The 26,314-nt window shown below is 38.6% G+C and overlaps 1 protein-coding gene across 2 annotated transcripts in view; it reads right to left on the bottom strand.

Annotated features, from left to right (window-relative positions):
• stxbp1a (syntaxin binding protein 1a) overlaps positions 1–26,314 on the bottom strand; it is a 45,120-nt gene that overhangs the window by 3,737 nt on the left and 15,069 nt on the right. Inside the window, exons 2-19 of one of the 2 annotated variants that reach the window (XM_067375469.1) lie at positions 21,146–21,195; positions 20,755–20,836; positions 18,919–18,995; positions 18,576–18,654; positions 16,497–16,600; positions 13,402–13,550; positions 13,035–13,119; positions 12,110–12,240; positions 11,826–11,933; positions 11,662–11,722; positions 11,179–11,244; positions 10,994–11,074; positions 6,545–6,683; positions 6,333–6,442; positions 6,107–6,208; positions 5,947–6,032; positions 4,173–4,327; positions 2,378–2,535 (exon numbers count right to left, since the gene is read on the bottom strand). In XM_067375469.1, the coding sequence (XP_067231570.1) occupies positions 2,426–2,535; positions 4,173–4,327; positions 5,947–6,032; positions 6,107–6,208; positions 6,333–6,442; positions 6,545–6,683; positions 10,994–11,074; positions 11,179–11,244; positions 11,662–11,722; positions 11,826–11,933; positions 12,110–12,240; positions 13,035–13,119; positions 13,402–13,550; positions 16,497–16,600; positions 18,576–18,654; positions 18,919–18,995; positions 20,755–20,836; positions 21,146–21,195 (1,775 nt within the window). In that variant the 3' untranslated portion in view covers positions 2,378–2,425. The remainder of the gene's footprint in view (positions 1–2,377; positions 2,536–4,172; positions 4,328–5,946; positions 6,033–6,106; positions 6,209–6,332; positions 6,443–6,544; positions 6,684–10,993; positions 11,075–11,178; positions 11,245–11,661; positions 11,723–11,825; positions 11,934–12,109; positions 12,241–13,034; positions 13,120–13,401; positions 13,551–16,496; positions 16,601–18,575; positions 18,655–18,918; positions 18,996–20,754; positions 20,837–21,145; positions 21,196–26,314) is intronic. The other variant, XM_067375470.1, reaches the window with a different exon arrangement.

The raw sequence follows: 26,314 nt of genomic DNA, 5'->3' as shown, positions 1-26,314 counted from the left end.
GTAAAGATGGGCACAACTGTGAAAGAGTGCATAAAAAGATTGTGGAATACTTAAAAAAAAAAAACAATGTTCCTCCAAGTCAATTTGTGAAGGCTTTGCAAATCTCATCATCTACAGTGGATAACATCATCAAAAGATTCAGAGAAACCGGAGAAATCTCTGTGTAAGGGACAAGGCCGAAGACCTTTATTGGATGCTCGTGGTCTTTGGGCCCTCAGACGACACACCATCACTCATCGGCATGATTGTGTCAATGACATCACTGTCAGGAATACTTCCAGAGACTACTGTCAGTAAACACAATCCGCCGTGCCATCTGCAGGTGCCAACTAAAGTTCTATTATGCGAAAAGGAAGCAATATGTGAACATGATCCAGAAGCACCACCATGTCCTGTGGGCCAAGGCTCATTTAAAATGGACTGTTTCAAAGTGGAAAAGTGTTCAGACAAGTCCAAATTTGACATTCTTGTTGGAAATCACAGACACCGTGTCCTCCAGCTAAAGAGGAGGGAGACCTTCCAGCGTGTTATCAGCATTCAGTTCAAAAGCCAGCATCTCTGATGGTATGTGAGTGCATAAGTGCATATGGTATGGGCAGCGTGCATGTTTTGGAAGGCACTATGAATGCTGAAAGGTATATAAAGGTTTCCAGACGACGTCTATTTCAGGGAAGGCATTGTGTATTTCAACAGGACAATGCAAAACCACATACTGCAGCTATTACAACAACATGACTTCGTCGTAGAGGAGTCCACTTAATATACAGAGCGTAGTTCGCGGACAAGCTACGCAATATCGCGTTCATAATCGAAGGCGATTCATCTGCGATTATGAACGTAGCTTGTCCGCGAACTACGGCTCTGTATATTAAGTGCCGCTCCATTTGAAAGCAGGTGATGGACATTTACCGCTAAACACAGAACCGGCTTTACTGATGAGACACCCATGACAATCTCATGCGATTAATCGTGCAGTCCAGATCTTTCATCTATAGAGAACATTTGGCGCATTGTTAAACAAAAAATATGCCATAGATGACCATGAACTCTTCAGTAGCTGGAAACCTATATCAGGCAAGAATGGGACCAAATTCCAACACCAAAACTCCTGAAACTCTTAACCTCGATGCCCAGATGTCTTCAAACTGTTTTGAAAAGAAGATGAGATGCTACACCATGGTAAACATGCCCCCATCCCAACTATTTTGAGAACTGTAGCAGGCATCAAATTTGAAATTGGCTCATTTTGTGCAAAAAATTTTAAAATTTCTCAGTTTAAACATTTGTTATGTTATCTATGTTCTATTGTGAATAAAATATTGGCTCATGTGATTTGAAAGTCTTTTAGTTTTAATTTTATTCAAATTTAAAAAATGTCCCAACATTTCCGGAATTTGGGTTGTACAGTGCTGTAATATAAAGTGTTACTAAACTTGTTTAAAACATCCATTTTGAAGTATCAGTCATGAACTATAAAGTTCAATGATTGATTATGATATCTGATGTGGTCAGCTTTATAATCAACTATTTACTAAGTATTTCTTTGAATGCAGAAACAGACCTGAGGCATGACATAGCAAGGGCCCAAACTAGTTAGTTTTAAGATGTTAGTGTTTGGGGGAAGCGTTAGTGCTAAAGCATATCTGAAGAGCACAGCTACATTTCAAGCTTTGGCATCTGCAGAAGAATTATTCAGAAGGAAAAGAGCCAGCCGCTCTCTTGCGAAAGTAATTTTAAAATATATTCTTTGCAGACGGCCACTTGGTCATGTAGACGTGATGTGAGGTAGTTTGAGGAACTAGATTAAAAACCAAATTATCCTGGAATTGGCATCCAGCATCAAACCAATTACCTCTCCATAGTTGAAAAAAACAAAACAAAGTTAATATGAGTGATTGCCTTGGATTGTTATTTAGAAATAATCAGAATATGGTGAGTCTTGAGGGTAGATTAAATCTGCGGGAGAATGAAGCTTTAAAATTAATGATATTTGGGAGGGCAAATGAAGGCTCCATTGAATTAAAAGGTGCATAGTGAGAAGAATGCAGTTTAATCCACCCAACTAAGAGGATGTGGACAACAGGGATGGGGTCAGGACCCCTACTGCATCTGTCACTCAAAAAAAGGCTCCGCACACTGCAGTTCTGAATGGGGCATTCAGCCAGCCAATCGAGGCAGATCAATATTGGCTGGTCCCAGTAGAAGACGGAGCCTGAATGAGACTTGCAGGTCGGCTTTTCAGTGAGGCAGGAGCCGGACACCCATCCCTGAGGCGTGGTGGCGTTATAAAACGGTAGAGTGTGGTAACAGGAGCAAGAAAAGAAAGCCCTTGTGCTGTGGGGGTTCAGAAAGGGTTTCTTTGTTCGGCTGCCTTTACTTTGTCAGAGTGTGATTTCTCTCTCCCACCCTTCCCTCTTTCTCTCTCTCACTCTTCTGAGGGGTCAGGGTCCTCAAAGGACACCCTAGTGGATTCTCGGAAGTCGGGGTGCCGCAGGTCCATTAGAAATTTGGTTGGGGTGAGCAAGTGAGTAGAACCTGCGGAGGAACAAAGGTGGCTTCACGCTCAGAATTAATCTCACACCGCACCTCACGTTCTTTCACCACCGTTAATCTTTATGGGGACAAAAGAGGGTTAAAACACCATTTCCCACCATCCGTTGATCCTGATGTTTCAGAAATATTATCCTAGAACCCTGACAAAAATGATTTTTGAAAGCTCTGGGTGGATGTATCGTTGAAGGACGCAACTTGTAGGACTCCTAACTAAATGTATAGTAACTTATTCCACAAAGATTCACAATTAATAGCCAATTGTCTCACTGAGGTCCTTCAACTGCTTTGTTCATCTCAGATAGTGATAAAGACCTCATGCTTGGACAAAACTGTATAGTATAACTCGCCCAAAACCACCAATTAAAAATTCTATGTAATTGTGAAAATGCTCAGTTTTCTTCTGGAAAACAACAGACTGATACAGTTTTTCTTGCCTTACTTCAGAATTAACCTCTAAAGGGGTGTTCACACTGACCGTAATTTGCAGCAACAGAGTGACCGAAGCCGATGTTAATGTTGCGAACGTTTGAGAATTTGTAAGCAAATGTAAAGCAACACAATACAAGTGCAGACAGTAGAGCTCACATGATCCACGGTCTGATTACAGCAGTCAGGTAGAAACATCAATTAGCGACTTGCCGACTGTGTCGATCTCAATGTGAACATCCACAAAAAAATTGTTTTGGCTGCCATAATTCTTAAAGGGTTAGTTCACCCAAAAATGAAAATTCTGTCATTAATTACTCACCCTCATGTTGTCCCCACCTGTTAGACCTTCGTTCATCTTTGGAACACAAATTAAGATATTTTTTGATGAAATCCGAGAGGTTTCTGAAACAACCCCATAGACAGCATTGTCATTGCAACTCTCAAGGCCCAGAAAGGTAGTAAAGACATCAATAAATAGTCCATGTTCAACCTTAAATGTTACAAAGTGTTGAGAACAGCTGATGTAGAACCCGGAAGCACTGCACTGTGTGTATAACATCAACTGTGTAGGAGACTGACATGGAAGAGAAGAAATTGTTAAATAAAGTCGTTATTTTTGTTTGTTTTTTCTCATTGCTTCATAACATTAATGTTGAACCACTGTAATCACATTGAAAGGTCCTTGAAAGTGGTAATTGTATTGCAGTCTATTGGAGGCCAGATAGCTTATGGATTTTAACAAAAATATCTTAATTTGTGTTCTGAAGATAAAAAAAGTTCTTACGGGTTTGGAGCGACAATTAATGATAGTAATTAATGACAGAATTTTCATTTTTGTGTGAACTAACCCTTTAAAAGGTACGATAAAAAGACAATTCTAAACACAACTGCACATCTTAAGCATAAACCCTAACACACGCACACAAAACAGACACACAGAAGAACTTACGAACATAGACTCGTGAACACAGCAGAGGCTCACGACTGCAATTTAAAAGCAGTTAAAACATGACAAGCACAAAATACAAGACAAGAGCACAGGAAAAGTATACAAGACAGATTTGCCAGTCTGATTACACATATGAACACATATATAGTTAAAAGCTAAAGGTATCAAAGGCATTAAAGGGTGGTTGCTTAATATCTCTTGAATTAACAGCGATTTTTAGCAGTATCCTCTGCAGACTCACCAACGATGGCCTCCCATTTGCCATTGGCCTGTGTGACCTCATAGGCACAGCGCATCTCGCTAAAGGACGCGCCCCCGATGACGAAAACCATGATGCGAGGGCCTGTGCGGTACTCTCCAGGGGTTTTATTCTTGTGCCAGTGGCCATATCGGGCACTGCCATGGGAAAAACACATTCAAGCATGTCAACTTCAAGGTACTTTTTTCAAACAAAAAAATGGAATCATCATTGTTTTCGCAATCAAGGTATCTATTGTTGCAGTACTATTTATGGCCTTCAGTTGGAGCTTTTACGCAATGTTTTGTCTTCACCACACTTGCCCACTGAATTATGACATATCAAAGTATGTACAGCAAGTGTGCTGCACACACCCTGAAAAGTGAAGCAAAAATATTTCGATCGCCCCCTGTTGGCTGGCTGCATTATAGGTTATAAACTCCGCCCTATCCATGTTATCGAATGGGATGCAAGACAAACGAATTACACTTAAAATTATTTTTTTTCCAGAGATGGTTTCTGTCACTGTAGCTAGTTATTATCATGCAGATGTATGTACAAGTGTTAGTTTTAAGTTTTCGTTTTAGTTAGTTATTTGCAGTGTTGGGAAAGCTACTCTGAAATTAGCCTGACAAGCTACTCGTAAGTTAAAGTAGTTAAGTTACAGTCAAGCTACCCTTCTGCAAAAGTAGTTAGTTACACTACAAGTTACTAGCTAGCTACATTGAAACCACTTTTTTTTTTTTTTACAATGATATTGTTACAAATAACTGATTAATTGTTCATGAAGAATGTTAAGTCATTCCAAATCATTCCAAAACGGAATGCAGCTTTTGTTCACGCTACACCTCTACTTGCTGTAAAAATAATTAGCTACTGGAAAAGCTACACTGTTTTAAAAGTATCTGAGTTACTGACAAGCTACTGAAAAATGTAGTTAAGCTAGTAGCGATGCTACTTGTAGCTAGCTACTCCCCAACACTGGTTATTTAATGCAATAAAAACGGGTTGTAATGTCATGATTGACAGCTGTGCTTGCGAATGATTCTGTGGGAGCAGGAATGTGGGCGGGACCTTGATACCACGACTCCACCTGGGGGTCACTACTGCTCAGACTTGGGCTCCAAATAACATAATTGTAAATGACTGTTTCTGGGATATTTTGGCTTAATTTTTCTACAGTGTAAGGAAATGGAGACGTGTCGCCATTTGCAAGCATAATGAGAGGGGAAATCGCCGTGAACACTGGTGATCTAGAGTACGATCAATAGCTATGCAATGGGACCCACCAGCTCCCAGCTCTCCCTATGTGGGAGTCAGGGACTTCCTGCTTTGCCTCTGTTACTGTTTACAGGAGCTGTGCTGGTTTGTTTGTCCTGAAAGCAGAACAGTTGTGCCGGGATCATTACTGCTGACCCTGAGGAAATATCCTCAGTCTCCACTGAATTTAAAAAGCACCATGGTGTTCACATCGCACCACCCACCAATCACGGTATTGATTTCAATGCTCTCCCCACCCCTCTGTTTAAATGATTATTGATCCAAGTTACTTCTATCTATGCAATACAAAAATGCATGTATTCACCTGTGTATTTGGGTTTTAATGTGTGTGCGAGTGCTTTTGAAATCCTACTTTGTGAATTTGATTTGAAGTGTTTAAAATGGTATTATATTTAAAGGAATTAATATAACTGCTGCGGTCAATTCAAATTCCAACTGATTATTTAAAGGGAACCTTAAATTCTGAATATTACCCAACTTTGATAAGCGTGCGTACCTGACTGCAGAAGTGCTGAAGGAAGAGGACGAACGTGTTGAGATGTATGGGTAATGTTTGGTGTCCAGCTTGTCTTCAATGGCATCCTGCAAGATCGATTCACAAAGTAAGATCACATATTCACACACAGTTTTACAAAATTCTATAGATCAGGATTAACCTCAATGATATCCTTGATCAGCGGGGTCCAGCGAGAGAGTTGGTAAGTCTGCTCGCTCACACGCTCCTTACGATCGAGCTTCTTGCCTCTGCGGAGAGTAGACTGCAGCATACACAAACAAAGCAACAACAACAAAAAAAAACATCAATGGCAGGTCAGAGAATCTGTATTGTAAGTATCTGTAATCAGTGAGAATTAATTGTTGCGTAAGGCAGGAAAAGCGTACATCTGTGATGATTGGGACGCCCAGATGAGCCATATTGGTGATGATCTCACTGTCCTCAGGAGGAATCTGGGCGTGTTGGATCAGCTTGTTAAGGTTCTCCTCTGTGATCCCTGTTTTGCCACACATGCACACATGAGCCACGTTACAAAATGGCTGATCAGGGCAATGAAATGCAAACTGAGGTATAAAATGGCTGCCAAAGACTCCCTAACCATTCTTCAGGAAAATGTAGAGCAGGATGATGCGGATCTTGTCGTAGGTGCTGACGTTGGCATCCAGCAAGATTGGCACGATGGCCCTCATGGGGTCTTTAATCTTTTCACCCTCTGCGTCTGTTCCCATAGCGAGATCCTGCCGGGTGATAGAGCGCAGTTAATAAATTATGCTCAAACGACGGAAATAAAAACAGAAATTACCTTGATGCTTTCAGATTCTTTTACTTTTAATCAATAGCAATACATTTTGTACTGTGTAGTAAAGAAACGCTATTTGAATTACATAATGTAAACTATAAATTCTAAATAACAGATACTTGTACCTTCCGTTGCAATATAACTACAGGTTTGCACCTCATTATCATAGTTAGATTATTTTAACCAGTGGCGAATCCTGGTAAAGGTGATATAGAAAAGTTGGTATTCGTGGCACAGCTTTTAGACATGCACTTCATACTCTATCACTCATTGTGGCAGTTTCATTGCTCCTCCGCTCTGCTCTGCTCACCCCCTCATTGAATATGAATCGTGATCTAGTGGGTAACTTTTCCGAGCAGCACCTGTGTTATTCTTCCCTCCCCGCCACCTCCTCTCACTTTGCCTGCTTTCAGCCTACACCATAGAATGAACGGCCCATGAAAAATGTCTTTTTTAACCTGCTAGAAGCCAAAAACGGAGGAGGGATATATTATTATAGCACTGTACAGTAGGGCTGTCAAACGATTAATCACGATTAATCGCATACAAAATAAAAGTTTGAGTTTGCCTAATATATATGACACATGTGATCTTACTAATAAACACATCCATGTATATATTTGAGAAATATTTACAAGTATATGTATTTATTTATATTTTTATATAATTTATATTATATATAAATAATTTTTTTTGTACATAAATAACATATTTCTCTTAAATATATACATTAATTTGTGTGTATTTATATACACATACGATTTACACACATTACTCACACATATATTATGCAAACTCAAACTTTTATTTTGTATGTGATTAATCACGATGAATCGTTTGACAGCCCTACTGTACAGTCCTATTACAGTCAAGTTAATTAATCAAATCATGACCCGGTGTCTAAAGTATATATTAACGGATATACAGTAGCAATTTTAGTTGGTTTATTAAAACAAAGGAAATTTCAAATCAGGATCTATGTCACAACAATCAACCATATTATGTGTAAATGTATATAATATTATTTCACGTACCAGACTTTGCAGCAAGCAGGTAAACAAACTAATTAGTTACAAACTAACTAGTAACAGACCGGTATATACACATATATATGTGTGTGTGTGTGTGTGTGTGTGTGTAATATATATATATATATATATATATATATATATATATATATATATATATATATATATATATATATATATATATATATAAATATATGAGGATAGATCTAAATGTGTGTGTGTATATATACTAACACACATTAGCATTAAGAGTTCCTTTCACTGGAACTAAGGGGCCAAGCTCAACCCCAGTAAAACAACCCACCCCATAATCCCCCCTCCACCAAACTTTACACTTGGCACAATGCAGTCAGGCAAGTACCGTCCTCCTGGCAACCGCCAAACCCAGACTCATCCATCGGATTGCCAGACAGAGAAGCGTGATTCATCACTAAAGAGAACACGTCTCCACTGCTCTAGTGGCGGTGTGCTTTACACCACTGCATCCGACGCTTTGCATTGGCCATGGAAACCCATTCCATGAACTAGTCTGAAGGCCACATGAAGTTTGGAGGTCTGTAGCTATTGACTCTGCAGAAATTTGGCGATTTCTGTGCACTCTGTGCTTCAGCATGCACTGACCCCGCTCTGTGATTTATGTGGCCTATCACTTTGTGGCTGAGTTGCTGTTGTTCTCAATTGCTTCCACTTTGTTATGATACCACTAAGAGTTGACCGTAGAATATTTAGTAGTGAGGAAAGTTCACGAATGGACTTATTGCACAGGTGGCAACCTATTACGGTACCATGCTTGAAATCACTGAGCTCCTGAGAGCGACCCATTCTTTCACAAATGTTTGTAGAAGCAGTCTGCATGCCTAGGTGCTTGATTTTATACACCTGTGCTATGGAAGTGATTGGAACACCTGAATTCAATGATTTGGAGGGGTGTCCCAATACTTTTGGCAATAAAGTGTATATACAGTGGGTACGGAAAGTATTCAGACCCCCTTAAATTTTTCACTTCATTAAGTTATATTGCAGCCATTTGCTAAAATCATTTAAGTTATTTTTTTTCCTCATTAATGTACACACAGCACCCCATATTGACAGAAAAACACAGAATTGTTGACATTTTTGCAGATTTATTAAAAAAGAAAAACTGAAATATCACATGGTCCTAAGTATTCAGACCCTTTGCTCAGTATTTAGTAGAAGCACCCTTTTGATCTAATACAGCCATGAGTCTTTTTGGGAAAGATGCAACAAGTTTTTCACACCTGGATTTGGGGATCCTCTGCCATTCCTCCTTACTGATCCTCTCCAGTTCTGTCAGGTTGGATGGTAAATGTTGGTGAACAGCCATTTTTAGGTCTCTCCAGAGATGCTCAATTGGGTTTAAGTCAGGGCTCTGGCTGGGCCATTCAAGAACAGTCACGGAGTTGTTGTGAAGCCACTCCTTCGTTATTTTAGCTGTGTGCTTAGGGTCATTGTCTTGTTGGAAGGTAAACCTTCGGCCCAGTCTGAGGTCCTGAGCACTCTGGAGAAAGTTTTCATCCAGGATATCCCTGTACTTGGCCGCATTCATCTTTTCCTCGATTGCAACCAGTCATCCTGTCCCTGCAGCTGAAAAACACTCCCACAGCATGATGCTGCCACCACCATGCTTCACTGTTGGGACTGTATTGGACAGGTGATGAGCAGTACCTGGTTTTCTCCACACATACCGCTTAGAATTAAGTCAAAAAAGTTCATCAGACCAGAGAATCTTATTTCTCACCATCTTGGCAAACTCCTTGCAGGCTTTCATGTGTCTTGCACTGAGGAGAGGTTTCCGTCGGACCACTCTGCCATAAAGCCCTGACTGGTGGAGGGCTGCAGTGATGTTTGACTTTCTACAACTTTCTCCCATCTCCCGACTGCATCTCTGGAGCTCAGCCACAGTGATCTTTGGGTTCTTCTTTACCTCTCTCACCAAGGCTCTTCTCCCCCGATAGCTCAGTTTGGCCGGACGGCCAGCTCTAGGAAGGGTTCTGGTCGTCCCAAACGTCTTCCATTTAAGGATTATGGAGGCCACTGTGCTCTTAGGAACCTTAAGTGCAGCAGAAATTTTTTGTAACTTTGGCCAGATCTGTGCCTTGCCACAAATCTGTCTCTGAGCTCTTCAGGCAGTTCCTTTGACCTCATGATTCTCATTTGCTCTGACATGCACTGTGAGCTGTAAGGTCTTATATAGACAGGTGTGTGGCTTTCCTAATCAAGTCCAATCAGTATAATCAAACACAGCTGGACTCAAATGAAGGTGTAGAACCATCTCAAGGATGATCAGGAGAAATGGACAGCACCTGAGTTAAATATATGAGTGTCACAGCAAAGGGTCTGAATACTTAGGACCATGTGATATTTCAGTTTTTCTTTTTTAATAAATCTGCAAAAATGTCAACAATTCTGTGTTTTTCTGTCAATATGGAGTGCTGTGTGTACATTAATGAGGAAAAAAAAGAACTTAAATGATTTTAGCAAATGGCTGCAATATAACAAAGAGTGAAAAATTAAAGGGGGTCTGAATACTTTCCGTACCCACTGTACATATACACATATATACATATAGTTCAGTCATGAAACTCTTCAGAGCAGCTGATTGGATCACTTAAAGACAATTGGTCGTCCAATCGTTATATTTTGTACTATCTACATAACCTATTAACTCCTGACTTAGAATCGGATCAGTTCAGTTCATTGCAGCGTGCCATGGGACCTTGCCCCCCACCTTCCCCAGCTCCACCTGCCTAGATTTGCTCAGGGGGTTCTCCCTATGTTTCCTTGCAGCAGCCTAAATTCAATTCACTGTTTTCATGTGCAATTTAGATGTATCCTCTCTCATCCAGCAGCAGCAGCATAGCAGATCTTTTCTGCCAAGGCCAAGCCTATGTACAACCGATGTTTATTAATAAATGCTGGTTAAATTAATTCAGAGAGTTGTCATGATTGAAATACATATATAAAAAATGAAATACATACATTTCCATTAAGTGGCTCATTGTAAAAGAGAAAATTGTTAAAATATAATCTGGTAAAAAAATATTAAAGAGAATTTTTAAATAAATGGTAAAAATATGATCACAATTGGTGAATGTGAATGTTAAAATAATTTTGTGAAAACATTCCATTCAGTTCTTAAGTAAAACATTTTTCACAAACCCCCTATTCCATGGCACTGATGTCTGGGGTGAAATTGTACCTGCTCTACACGGCACAGCTTGTCCACGGTTCCCTGGTAGTGCTTCATACAGTCCTCGGCCAACTGCAGATGGGTTGAGTACTAAAGAGACAGATTTTAAGGGTCAGTGAGTAAATACTGGAACTGCAATTCCCATGAGGTGTCATCCGTTTGGCTGAATGCACATCTCCTGTGACCTCTCTCACCTTGCTGAGCTCTTTCTGATACTGCGGCATCTTCTTCAGCATTTGAGACAGATCCCTCATGGTGGTCTGAAAGAAACACAGGACTTTCTCAGAAAGGACAGCAAAGCAGAGGTCAGACGCTGCCTCAAGAGACGTCACAGATCCAGTGAGCCAAATTATAGTAGGTACGCAAAAACAGTGCAATAAAAAAGCTGTTATGCTATATTAGATTCTACACTGTTGCATATAGTATGTCACAGCAGAAATGTGTGTTTATGTGTGTGTTTGCTTGTGCTGTGTCAGTAAGTCAATCAATACTAATCCTGCTGTAGCCCCAGAGTGCTTTCACATGAGTCAGCCATCACGCTTTGGATTCGGCTGCCAACGCAATCTCATCTGCCAGGCTATCCTCCCTCGCCCACCACGCTACACTATTCTCTTTTTTCTACTCCTCATTTTATCTCTCCTCCAGGCCCCTCCCCCCTCAGCCGGACTCCAACGTACCTTCTCTCCAGTGTTCATCCGTTTACTGGCAGAAAATTCCTTCAGGGAGCGTGTCACCTCCCTGCAAGCGAGGGAAATGAGAAAAGGAGGGAGAGGACATTTACAGACCGAGAATATTACAGGAAAACCAGAGTTTGAGGCCAAAAATGTAAGGTTTTACTCACTGAGAGACCTCAGCAATATGTTTGTGCCGTAGCGCCACCCAGAGGTCGTCATCTTCATGCAGCAGCACTTCCTTCTCGCGAGAGTCACCTATCCCACTGGTCTCATACCTACCAGATACAAATCAAACAGATATTTATATATTATATATTAAGTATGTATAGATTATTCATACATATATTAGATATTTATACATTTATACAGTGTATTCTCTTGTAAATCGACCAAGGATGGTTATATAAACTTAAAGTATTTGTTATATATATAATTTTTTACTTGTACTCACTTGTAAACATCATTCTCAATGGGTAGCAGGTCATAGGCCATTGCCTGGAAGGTGAGTTCGTGCAGGACAGGAGAGACAGGGTCAAAAGCCCGGTCCAGAATAATGAGCTGAGAGCGAGCCTTGTCTGGACCCTGGAGAGAGATAGAAAATCTACTCTTGCTTCATGTTCACCACAAGACATTTTTAGATTAACAAAGCCGCCCACAAACATAATAATGTGGGCAGGAATGAAGCTGACATAAGCAGCTCAAATTTCTCAGTATGGAAGTTTTGAAGTCGTTTCAGAGGAAGAATCACATTTTGGTACAGATTATGCAAAGGAAGATATTTTTTCCTTTGGAATAACATGAATCCCATCCAAATCAATTGCTACATACACACTGCCGATAAAATTCAGTTTACCTCAACCGCATTCTACAACCCAATTCACTCCCGAAAAACACAGGTAGTAACTGCATTTGTAAAAAAAAAAAAAATTACAGTGTGTGTACGCAACCCGAACTGAACAACTAGTTGTTAATGATGTATAATGTTTAATGTGCATCAGTTCTTGCTAAAGCCAACAGCCAACAAGAACAAGCCCACAATCAAGCCCATTATAGAAATAAATCCAAACACTATGCTAAAAATAGACCAAAATATCACAACCTATACCTGCTCACTTTAACTCCGTAAACACAATCACTTTATGAGCCAAGCTTAAACAAGCGCAAAAACGCTTATAATTAGTAAACATGGCAACACTGCAAGAGCTTATTGGTCAGTTTTGAATTTCTTTAAATTTAATCTTTGATAGCCCAAATATTTTTGAGTCATCATTTCTTCTTTTATGGGTTTAACAAAATCAAAATCTTCCCAAGGATCCTTCTGTTCCCCCTGTCCCCATGTTCTAGCATACTCATATGTACATGTATTATTTCCTCACCTCCCCCATTGTGGGATCATCTGCCTTGTAGGCATCCAGTTTGTCTTGTAGCAACTGAGCCAGAGTGGCGTTATCTTTATACTCCCTGTGCACAGAGAATCAGAGCATTAGAGCAGACAGACAGACCGACTGACCGAACTTTAGACAGCTCTGTTGATCCTGACGAACAGGCACTTCCTGGAATCTGATCCAGAGATGACTGGCATCTATCTTGTCCACTAGTTCCTGCTGTAATTGTATGTATGTTGGATAAATATGATTGCATGTGTGAAAGGGCACCATCAGAAACAAGTCAGATATAGGAACAGGTCAGTTATTAAGAGCCGTAGTTAAAGACTCAGTACCAATGCAGCTCCTCATGCCTTACCCTCGGTATCGGACGGCAGGGTATTCCTTCAGCGTAGCACACAGGGTTGCCAGCTGTTCAGCCAACCGTTCCATCACAGGGTTCTTCAGCTGTGTCTTATGAGGGCTGTAGAAACTCTGGAAGGCATCAGGGTTGTCCAAAGAGAACACCTAAACACACACATACACATTCATACTCATTACAGATAGAGCAATGCAGATAAGCAAATTGGTCAGCTGGCATTTTGCCATTTTTTAGGTTTTTCAGCAGCTTTTTTTATTTTTTATGTGCCATTAAGGGGCTCATAAAATAATTACCATTAAAATATATTAATTAATTAATTTAAAACAACTGTTTTCTTATTTAAAGGTGCCCTCGAATGAAAAATTGAATTTACCTTGGCATAGTTAAATAACAAGAGTTCAGTAAATGGAAATGACATACAGTGAGTCTCAAACTCCATTGTTTCCTCCTTCTTATATAAATCTCATTTGTTTAAAAGACCTCCGAAGAACAGGCGAATCTCAACACAACACCGACTGTTACGTAACAGTCGGGATCATTAATATGTACGCCCCCAATATTTGCATATGCCAGCCCATGTTCCCAACATTATGAAAGGCATTAGACAAGGGCAGCCAGTATTAATGTCTGGATCTGTGCACAGCTGAATCATCAGACTAGGTAAGCAAGCAAGAACAATAGTGAAAAATGGCAGATGGAGCAATAATAACTGACATGATCCATGATAACATGATTTTTTAGTGATATTTGTAAACTGTCTTTCTAAATGTTTCGTTAGCATGTTGCTAATGTACTGTTAAATGTGGTTAAAGTTACCATCGTTTCTTACTGTATTCACAGAGACAAGAGCCGTCGTTATTTTCATTTTTAAACACTTGCAGTCTGTATAATGCATAAACACAACTTCATTCTTTATAAATCTATCCAACAGTGTAGCATTACCCGTTAGCCACGGAGCACTATCAAAATCATTCAAAATCAGAAGTAAACGATATATAACAGTATACAATACTCACATAATCCGACGCAAGCATGCCGCATGCATGACGAACACTTTGTAAAGATCCATTTTGAGGGTTATATTAGCTGTGTAAACTTTGTTAAGGCACTGTTTAAGGCAAGCGCGAGCTCTGTGGGCAGAGAGCATGGGATTTAAAGGGGCCGCAGCATAAAATCGGCATAAAATGATGCCCCAAAATAGGCAGTTAATAAAAAAAAATCTGTGGGGTATTTTGAGCTGAAACTTCACAGACACATTCAGGGGACACCTTAGACTTATATTACATCTTTTAAAAACATAATCTAGGACACCTTTAACATTTTCAAATGTAATTTATTCCTGTGATGGCAAAGCTGAATTTTCAGCAGCCATTTCTCCAGTCTTCAGTGTCACATGAGCCTTATATGCTGAATTGCTGATGAAAGAAACATTTCCTATTATTATCAGCGTTAAAAACCATTGTGCTCCTGAATATTTTGTGGAAACCATGACGTATCTTTTTAAAATATATATATATATATATATATATATATATATATATATATATATATATATATATATATATATATATATATATATATATATATATATATATATAATTTTGATCAGTATTACACTGAACAAAATTATAAACGCAACACTTCTGTTTTTGCCCCATTTTTCATGAGCTGAACTCAAAGATCTAAGACTTTTTCTATGTACACAAAAGGCCTATTTCTCCCAAATATTGTTCACAAATCTGTCTAAATCTGTGTTAGTGAGCACTTCTCCTTTGCTGAGATAATCCATCCACCTCACAGGTGTGGCATATCAAGATGCTGATTAGACAGCATGATTATTGCACAGGTGTGCCTTAGGCTGGCCACAATAAAAGGCCACTCTAAAATGTGCAGTTTTACTGTATTGGGGGGGTCCGACAACCAGTCAGTATCTGGTGTGACCACCATTTGCAACACATCTGCTTTGCATAGGGTTGATCAGGTTGTTGATTGTGGCTTGTAGAATGTTGGTCCACTCCTCTTCAATGGCTGTGCGAAGTTGCTGGATATTGGCAAATGGTGGTCACACCAGATACTGACTGGTTTTCGGACCCCCCGGACCCCCCCAATACAGTAAAACTGCACATTTTAGAGTGGCCTTTTATTGCGGCCAGCCTAAGGCACACCTGTGCAATAATCATGCTGTCTAATCAGCATCTTGATATGCCACACCTGTGAGGTGGATGGATTATCTCGGCAATGGAGAAGTGCTCACTAACACAGATTTAGACAGATTTGTGAAAAATATTTGAGAGAAATAGGCCTTTTGTGTACATAGAAAAAGTCTTAGATCTTTGAGTTCAGCTCATGAAAAATGGGGGCAAATTTTGTTCAGTGTATATATGTTTTCCCCCCATTTCTTCCATAAATAAATAAATTCTGTATATTTCTAAATAAATTAATTCATGACAGTGTGATTTTGTCACATGCTGAAGGCCTGTGACAGAAATGCGATAAAATGTGCTCCTCTGTACTTCCTGTTTCCAAACTGCTATGAGGGATAAGCCTTGAGCTGAGTGAGGTGTCACCAGTCTTTCCTTCCTGTCTTTGTGTTTCCTGTAGCCGAATCTGTGCTACATCTCTCTGACTGTGGTAGACCGCTTATCTGTGTAGGTCTGCACAACCACCCCTCCCCACCCCCTGTCAGCACACACAAGGTCACATGACTATCCTTCTGTTCAGCAGATGGGTTCCCCTTGATGCTTGTTCCTGATCATAACCTCCTCTGATTGGCCGAGGCTCTCTGTGGATGCTGCATCGGCCAGTTATGTGCTGCTGAACGAGGCGGGCTCGCAAAGCATTGAGCTGCAGCATCACGCCAGGAGAAACGCACTTCTCCTCTGACTCCACTGAATTAATCATAGCAGACAGCCTCAGCAGCAACGCTTTGTGGGCCAGACAGCATCACACACCCCACCCCCTCAGCCTCAGAGCTGTTCTGGAACACTCTATTTCTACATTCACTGACTTGCTTCTGGAGTCTCTATATGGATTGTCAATATTCCCCTATAGTTTTTCTCTCTCTCTTCCTCTCCACTCCCGAAATTGCTCACCTGGGACTCGTAGGGCAGGAAGGCAATGTTGATCTCATTTAGGGTTTTAATGGTTTTGGAGGCACGGCTCTTCACCACCTCATTAAAGAGGGGGTCCGGGCAGGCTGTAAGAGACACATGGGTAGTTAACATAACATTTCAAGCCGTAAAAGCAGTTTATTGGAGTTTTGACAGGTAATACATCACCTAATACTATTTTAGTATTTTCAGTGTGGACAGACTACAGGTGCTGGTCAAATGATTAGAATATCATCAAAAAGTTGATTTATTTCACTAATTCCATTCAAAAAGTGAAAAATGTACAGTATATTATATTCATTCATTACACACAGACTGATATATTTCAAATGTTTATTTCTTTTAATTTTGATGATTACAACTAAGGAAAATCCCAAATCTCAGAAAATTAGAATATTACTTAAGACCAATACAAAGAAAGGATTTTTAGAAATCTTGGCCAACTGAAAAGTATGAACATGAAAAGTATGAGCATGTACAGCACTCAATACTTAGTTAGGGCTCCTTTTGCCTGAATGGCATGGAGTCGATCAGTCTGTGGCACTGCTCGGGTGTTATGAGAGCCCAGGTTGCTCTGATAGTGGCCTTCAGCTCTTCTGCATTGTTGGGTCTGGCATATCGCAATATTCCTCTTCACAATACCCCATAGATTTTCTATGGGGTTAAGGTCAGGCCAGTTTGCTGGCCAATTAAGAACAGGGATACCATGGTCCTTAAACCAGGTACTGGTAGCTTTGGCACTGTGTGCAGGTGCCAAGTCCTGTTGGAAAATGAAATCTGCATCTCCATAAAGTTGGTCAGCATCAGGAAGCATGAAGTGCTCTAAAACTTCCTGGTATACGGCTGCGTTGACCTTGGACCTCAGAAAACACAGTGGACCAACACCAGCAGATGACATGGTACCCCAAACCATCACTGACTGTGGAAACTTTACACTGGACCTCAAGCAACGTGGATTGTGTGCCTCTCCTCGCTTCCTCCAGACTCTGTGACCCTGATTTCCAAAGGAAATGCAAAATTTACTTTCATCAGAGAACATAACTTTGGACCACTCAGCAGAAGTCCAGTCCTTTTTGTCTTAAGATGCTTCTGACGCTGTCTGTTGTTCAAGAGTGGTTTGACACAAGGAATGTGACAGCTGAAACCCATGTCTTGCACACGTCTGTGCGTAATGGTTCTTGAAGCACTGACTCCAGCTGCAGTCCACTCTTTGTGAATCTCCCCCCCATTTTTGAATGGGTTTTGTTTCACAGTCCTCTCTGGGGTGTGGTTATCCCTATTGCTTGTACGCTTTTTTTCTACCACATCTTTTCCTTCCCTTCGCCTCTCTATTAATGTGCTTGGACACAGAGCTCTGTGAACAGCCAGCCTCTTTTGCAATGACCTTTTGTGTCTTGCCCTCCTTGTGCAAGGTGTCAATGGTCGTCTTTTGGACAACTGTCAAGTCAGCAGTCTTCCCCATGTATCCTACAGAACTAGACTGAGAGACCATTTAAAGGCCTTTGCAGGTGTTTTGAGTTAATTAGCTGATTAGAGTGTGGCACCAGGTGTCTTCAATATTGAACCTTTTCAAAATATTCTAATTGTCTGAAATACTGAATTTGTGATTTTCCTTAGTTGTCAGTTATTATCATCAAAATTAAAAGAAATAAACATTTGAAATATATCAGTCTGTGTGTAATGAATGAATATAATATACAAGTTTCACTTTTTGAATGGAATTAGTGATGACTTTTTGATGATATTCTAATTATATGACCAGCACCTGTACATGGATTACATTTTTAATTTTCTATCATTTTTATTATTTTTGTAACAAAGTAAAGAAATAACTATCAGACTAGACACTATCTGTTGTTTAATTCACATGATCACAAAACAACTAATTTCAGTTGAGTCATATTTATATCTAGCATTGTTTTTAAGTAAGATTCATTATAAAATTGTCCTGCTGAATGCTTATGTGCTAGTCTAGATTTAAGCGTGTTCCCTTTAATACTGTAGTGCGTATTATGCTTCCAGGGCCCCTTGAAGTACAGTGAAGTACCCTCAGATACTCACAGTCAGTGAAGAACACATGAGCCCCTTTATATTTCGCTGAATGGGGATCTTTGAAGTCATTGATGAGAGTCTGCACAGACTGGTAAGAGAAATACAACAAGCTTTAGATAAGAGTGTGTTTATGTGTGCATGTTGTTATAGCAACCACAATGGCCAATAGAAATGAAGAGAGTTTGTGTATGCTGTGTCAATACTATGTTTGTGTGGGTGTGTGTATGTGTTAGAGAGTGACATATGTTTAGTGTGTACAGTGTGAAGGTTCTGCCTCCACACTGTGAGACGAATGTCTATGCTGTTGCTGTTGTTTTTATTAGAATCTTCTGTAATGAGCATGTTTGAGTACCTTATCAGTTGGGGTGATCAGGTAAATGGCCTCCAAGGAGGGCAGAGGCTCTCTTCGTTTATTGATGTCTTCAACGACTGCGGAAATAAAGGTAAAAACAGTAAGCCAGCAGAAGCAGCTTACAGAAGCAGCTTTTCTGATAAAGTATTTTTATCATCATCCTTTTTTTGATAATTGAAATAAAGCAAAAATAAAATGAAATATAAATATTAGATGAAAACTTACACTAAACAAAAAATGTTGCCTTGGCAACCCTCTAGTGCGTTCGGTCATTTTTTACAAAAAAAATTATTATTATTATTATTATTATTTTTTAAATCTTTAATTTAACCTTTAATTTTACCTTTAAAAGGTATCAAACTTGGTAAAGGTTTTGATATTTGCTATGCGAACACACACACACACACACAAATCATGGACGTGATTCGAAAAGGTTAAATGGTCCGGAAAAAATAGTCACTCCTCACGGTCAAAAATGACCGGACTGGAAATGACTGGGAAGCTCTTTTAATCTAGTGGAAACATTTGGTACTGTGCCTAAAGAAAATCTTACTAAAAGCTCATTTTTTGAGATATCGACCTCGAATTTGGAACACAACTTGTTTAGATTTATGTCTTTGATTTTATTACAGTTCTAGAGTAAAACATGTTTTGGAAAATAAATATTTCATATAAATATTAATAGTATTTTTATGCATTTTTCATAATAATAAACAAACTTCTATAACTTTTTTTTGTTTAACTTGTTAAACTTTTTAACTTCAACAATAATCTGCCAAGTATCATTTTTAAAAAGAGACCAAACTTAAGTCTATGCCACAAAGCATTCAAGTAATTAACAGTTAATAAATGGATCCTGATTATTCCGTAAATAAAATTTAGGACCATAAAATTCCCAAAAAATATAAAATATGAACTAAAAAACATTATCAAACTAAAATATAGCATATAAATTTCACTGAAAAAAAAAAAAAAAACACCAAAAAGTTAAAAAGTATTAATAAAAACTATAATCATTTATAAATAATACTAAAATAACACTGCTCTGATAGCATATGAACAAAATGTCTGTTCGGTTCCTTTATTCCAAAACCTAGCGATACAAACTCACAATTTTGACTTTTCATAACTCTCAACTTTTTTCTCAAAATTGTGAGATATAAACTCAAAATTGTGAGTAAATAAGTCAGAATTGTACGATAAAAACTCGCAATTAAAAAATGTAATTGTAACTTTTTACTCACAATTCTGACTCTAATTCTGTTTTTTTTTTTCTCTCACAACTGCAAGTTTATACATTCTCAGAAAAAAAGTCAGAATTGCAAGATAAAAAGTCGCAATTACCTTTGTTAATATTTATTCCGTGGTGGAAGAAAGCTTCCATACTTTTCCAGACCTCATTTTAGCCAAATATTGAAATCGAGTCTCCTTCGCCTCAAAAGTCAAGTCACATATGATGCTTAGCTAAACTGTTTCCTTGTAGAACAACATTTAGTAGATGTTAGTGAGGTTTATGATTTAGAAAGTAATCCTGTTTTTAAGATGTTAATCAGATGTTTGAACCATTGTGAATATATTCAGAGCTGAAGGGTGTTGCAACTGTGTGCCGTGCATAACATCTATTCATAATATAGCACAACATCTTGTCACCTATTGCTTAATTAAATTTAATGTTATGCATTCCAGATACGAGTTTAAATTGAGTTTTTCAGAATATTTTTTGTGTCCTAGGAGCCGTAAATTTGAGTTTTTCAGAATCTAATTGAGTTTCTCAGAACTCTAGCCGTAGGCTGGATGTTAGCAACAAAAGGGACACTTTTTCAAAAAGTGACTTACTAGTGATGCCCTCTGTCATAATATCAGTCATTTTGCAGCAAGAGGACAGCATCCTCATGCTGAGCTGGTCCACTATCAAAGCCTACAGAGAAAAATAGAGAGCAGAAAAGATGAGAGAGTCTCAGAAACAGTAAGGCCCATTTCACCCACAGCAATGTCTATGCAGTACAACGCTGCTTATGTTTAACTTTAATTTATTAATATGGGAACCAAAATAAATATGCATGTGGTGTGATACAAGTGTAACAGGATGGATAAAATTGTTTGGGCTTAATTATTCACAGAGTTCCTGGTCTGCGGCTCAGGGACTCAATGAAAGATTAAAACTGTGGTGCCATGACAGAAAGAGAGAGTGGTTGCTATGGTGATGGGGTGAATGAGTTTGTCTTACCTTCCATTCTCCCTTCTTCTTCACCTTCTTGATGACATCATTCATAATCTCTGCAGAAGAAGAGAAAATTTCATCAAACATCAGATATTAGCAGTTCACTTCATACATATCTCAATTTGTAGTAATTATCACATTTACAAGTGTATTTATGTACAATTAAACAATAACTTCCATTTGCATTTTTTGTGAATAGTACTACTTATCAGGGCTTCACATTAACTTTTTGGCTTACCAGCCACTGTGGCTAGTGGTTTTCCAGTTACTAGCCACTCAGCATTTTCACTGGCAACAATTTGGACATCAATACCATGGGGAAAGCTGCCATATAGATATTTTTAATATTATCTCATAATTTGGCAGCAGGTAGTAGGGTATATTAGGCTGCTGTCACTTTAAGACCTGACACAAGGATCCATAGTACTGAAAATGATACACATGCTTTTCCTTTCTAAACAACCCCCCCACACTGACTAACATAGTAGGAAAAATAAATACTACGGTAGTCAATGGGGGGTGAGATCTGTTTGGTTACTGACATTCTCATATAAATAACTTCATTTGTGTTCAGAAGAACAAAGAAATTAATACAGGTTTGGAAAAACTTGAGGAGGAGTAAATGATGCCGATTTTCTTCAACCCTTCTCACCAGAAGACGCTCTTTTTTACATTTTTGTACCACTTTTGCTACAGTATTCTGACTGATAAGTAAAGCTTTGCTGATCTTCTTGTAGCTTTCACCTTTCTGGTGAAAAGAAATGATTTTCTTTCTCAGGTCTTGTGACATTTCTCTTCCATGTGGTGCCATTGCTGACAGCATGAAATGGGAAGGGGTTTTAATACACTTTTGTAGTCAATTGTCTGCTGTCTTCTGTCAAGTTTACGTGAAAACTCTCAAAGACCAGCATTTTGACATTATTTTGTTTTTGACTGAAATTCAGCCGGATTTAGCGGGTTGACGGGTGTTAATGTCTCTTATGCTCACCAAGGCTGTTTATATTTGATCAAAAATACAGTAAAAATGGTTATTTTGTAAAATATTATTACAATTTAAAGTTACTATGTTACGTACTTATGTTACGTGCCACTCTAGCGGTTAATAAACAAAACTGCATGCATTTCGAGGAAGAGTATTGTAGTCGGAGCTACTTCTCTTATGACAAGGGCTAATCCGCAGCGGTTGTCATCCAGCTCGGTCTAAAATAGTCTGAATTTCTGAAAATAAACACTTATTATATGCGCATACCATAGTGATTCATTATAAGGCAAAAGCACAATTTGGTAGATTCATGATGTACTCGCTCAATATATACATTTTGTAAATTTTGGACAAAAAAGTTACATAGTGTACTTATAAAATAACTGGTTTCTATTGTAATACATTTAAAATGTGTTTTATTCCTGTGAATCAAAGCTGAATTTTCAGCATCATTACTCCAGTCTTCAGTGTCACATGATCCTTCAGAAATCATTCTAATATGCTGATTTGATCAAGAAACATTTCTTATTATTATCAATGTTGAAAACAGTTGTGCTGCCTATATTTTTGTGGATTCCATGATACAGGATTGTTTCGGAATACTTTGATAAGTAGAACAGCATTTTGTAAAATTATAAATGTCTTTACTGTCACTTTTGATCATTTTTTTGCATCCTTGCTGAATATAAGTATTCATTTCTTTAAAAGAAAATCTTACTGACCCCAAACTTTTGAATAATAGTTTACCTTCTACCTGCTTATATTTATTCAATCATGAAGCAATTAAGAGCAGCTTTTGTCTGCGATTATGTCTGCGTCATACAAAATATATATACAATGTGTTATATTTGACAGGAAGCAGTTAGTTTGTTTGCTAATGAATGATGTTAATGGCTACTGGTGTGTAGAAGTATATAAATATCTTATACAATCAAAAAATGATGGTATCTCTCTATCCCTCCTTTCATCATCTATTGTGTGTGTCTGTATGTGCCCATTCTGTCCCTGTCACACCTGAGCCTGACTGTGCCCGCTGGTCCTCTACTAAAATGGATTATCTCACTCTCCTCCTTTTACTTGCTTGCTTTCTCCGTCTCCTTTTCTTTCAGCAGAGCTTTTTGGCATCCATTACATTAAAATTCACAGAAATGTCTCTCAATAAAGAACACTTTGACTGCTGAAAAGAAATCCAGCTCATCTGGTCATGCAGGTAAATAATGTTTTAATAAGGCATGTAACATGGACTGGCTGGGCCCCACCCAGTAGGCTCACAAGGTCATGCTCACAATGTATTTTCACTCCAATTGTGTCTTTATACTTTTTCCCTATTATCTTATGCTAATTACAGTAAAATTCTTTGGAGCAAAGCTAAATTTTAGACTACAAATATTTGATTTAACAAGAATTGAACCACAGGTGAGTCTAATTATTCATTACACAGGTGTCCAGCAGACAGTTGACTATAAAAGGGTGTTAAAACCCCTTCCCATTTCATGCTGTCAGCAATGGCACCACATGGAAGAGAAATGTCACAAGACCTGAGAAAGAAAATAATTTATTTTCACCAGAAAGGTGAAGGCTACAAGAAGATCAGCAAAGCTTTACTTATCAGTCAGAATACTGTAGCAAAAGTGGTACAAAAATTTAAAAAAAGATGGACCTGCAACCATCTCACAGAGATGTCCAGGTCGTCCACGGAGGTTAACACCTCGACAGGAGCGTCTTCTGCTGAGAAGAGTTGAAGAAAATCAGCATGCAAGTTCACTGCAGTTATCTAAAGAAGTAGAAAGCCAAACTGGCCAAACTGACACAATATGGTGTACGCTGCAGAGGAATGGCATACATGGGTGCCGTCCATGAAAGAAGCCTCTCCTAAAGCCCAGTCACAAAAAAGCCCACCTAGAGTTTGCCAGGGCCCATGCTGACAAAGATGAAGACTACTGGGACTATATACTCTAGATTGATGAGACCAAGATAAATGTTTTTGGAACTGATGGCTTCAAAACTGTATGGCGTCGCAAAGGTGAGGAATACAAATAAAAATGCATGGTGTCTACAGTGAAACATGGTGGTGGCAGCGTCCTTATGTGGGGCTGCATGAGTGCTGCTGGTGTCGGGGAGCTGCATTTCATTGATGGCATCATGAATTCACAGATGTACTGCTCTATACTGAAAGAGAAGATGCTACCATCACTCCTTGACCTTGGTCGTTGTGCACTTTTCCAACATGACAATGATCCTAAACACACATCTAAGGCCACTGCTGGATTTCTGAAGAAGAACAGGGTGAAAATGATTCAGTGGCCAAGTATGTCTCCTGATCTGAACTCAATCGAACACCTATGAGGAATTCTGAAGAGACAAGTTGAGCATCACTCTCCATCCTTTCTAAAAGAGGTCATTCTTGAAGAATGGAAAAAGATCGATGTTGCAAAATATCGCCAACTTGTTCATTCCATGCCTAGAAGACTTGGTTCTCATGAAAATCATGGAGGCCATACAAAGTACTAGATGTATTAATTTTTGTTGTAGGGTGTAACTCATTTTTGCATCACACTAATGTGAGTAAAACTGAAAATGTGTAATATAAGTTATATTATTAACCTTACTTTCATGTTAAAAGTTAAACAGATGTTATATTAAACTTAGTCTTGTCAACATTTTGGAAATTGTTTTTGTGTTCATTGAGATATTGTTTAAAATGTTACTTTTCAAAGGTGGTGTGCTCATTTACGCTGAGCACTGTATGTATTATGCTAATACTTCATATGAGAACGAAAGCCATACTGTTCTGTATTTACAAAAAGGGAACTTATTCAGTGTGCACCATTCCCTCTAAAGTGCATTTGTCGCAGGCTGGGAAACTGGGGCACTATCAGATGAGATCACAAAGATATAGCAGAGACAGCGATTGCTATGACTGCAAATTGAATCTGTATATCTTCAGAATCTCCCTCTGTGCAGATGCCAAGATTGTGCTGCTTACAGACAATGTTAAATGACAACATAGAAAATCGTTGAAAATCGAATCTATGTCTCTTTCTGTGTAGCTACTCTTTCTGTTCTGTGGCTGATCTCTCTTATTCACTCTGATGTAAGTAATCCCATCATGCAGCGATTGGGCGGATGCAACCATCTTTGTGTGTTGAGGCCAATATTAGCATGATTGCAATGCTAGCCATCTGGTTGTAGTGTCAGTATAAAGGCGCTCAGGGTGATTTTGTGGTTTTGACATTTGTGCCGGTGTAGTGATACAGAGTTAAGCTCCTCTGTGGATGAAAACAGTCTTGGACGAATCCAGATGGATTATGGGTGTTTAAACAGGGCATGTTTTAGTAAATATGAAGAGATTAGCAGGCGGTTTAGCTGACAGGAGATTTAGTAATGATTCCAAATTATGTGAATGAGGGCTAAAGCTAATCAAACTGAGAGCAAACTTATTTGACCAACTGTGCCAATGAAAACATATTTGTCAAATTTCAGACCTGTTGGAAAGGGAAATGTTTTTTCATCAAATACAAATAAATAAAGTATGATTTCCCTTACAAAAGGTCATGCCAAGCCTCAGATACAAGGAAAACCAATCAAAAAACCAAGTGCAGGATGTTTCTTTTTGTAGAAACAGCAGAACTCAGAGTAGCTTATGTAATTCAAAACCTCAGTAAAGCTTTATTAATGTCTCACTTCAATGCTCATTTTTTCTCTCTTTGTAGTTTTCACCAAAACATGATGCTTTGTGCTAAGAAAATCCTCACTGGAATAGCTATGATACTGTAGATATCGTTTTAAAGGTCGACCGACATGGGTTTGTCAATAGCTGCTGCCAAAGACAATTCTAGAGATTTTAAGTACAGTTTAATATCAAATACAGTGTAGCAAATAATTGAATTTAAATTGATAATTATTTTAAAATAACATTTTTTTCCCACACAATATTTAGCTATTCAAAAATATTCACTCCAGTGAACAGTGTTGTTATTGTTAACTAAAACCAAATCTATTAAAAATCATTTTTGTTAACTGAAATAAAACAGAAATAAAGTGCTAATTGAAAATAAATTGAAGTGCTAATAAAAATAAATTAAAGCTAAACAGAAATATTAAAAAATGACAAGGGCACATGACAAAAATGCTAAAACTTAAACTAAAATATTACTAAATACTATAATATATAAATGAATAATACAAAAACA

This window comes from Chanodichthys erythropterus, chromosome 22 (assembly GCF_024489055.1).
Source record: "Chanodichthys erythropterus isolate Z2021 chromosome 22, ASM2448905v1, whole genome shotgun sequence".
NCBI lineage: Eukaryota > Metazoa > Chordata > Actinopteri > Cypriniformes > Xenocyprididae > Chanodichthys > Chanodichthys erythropterus.
This window is presented reverse-complemented; position numbering and strand designations above follow the sequence as displayed.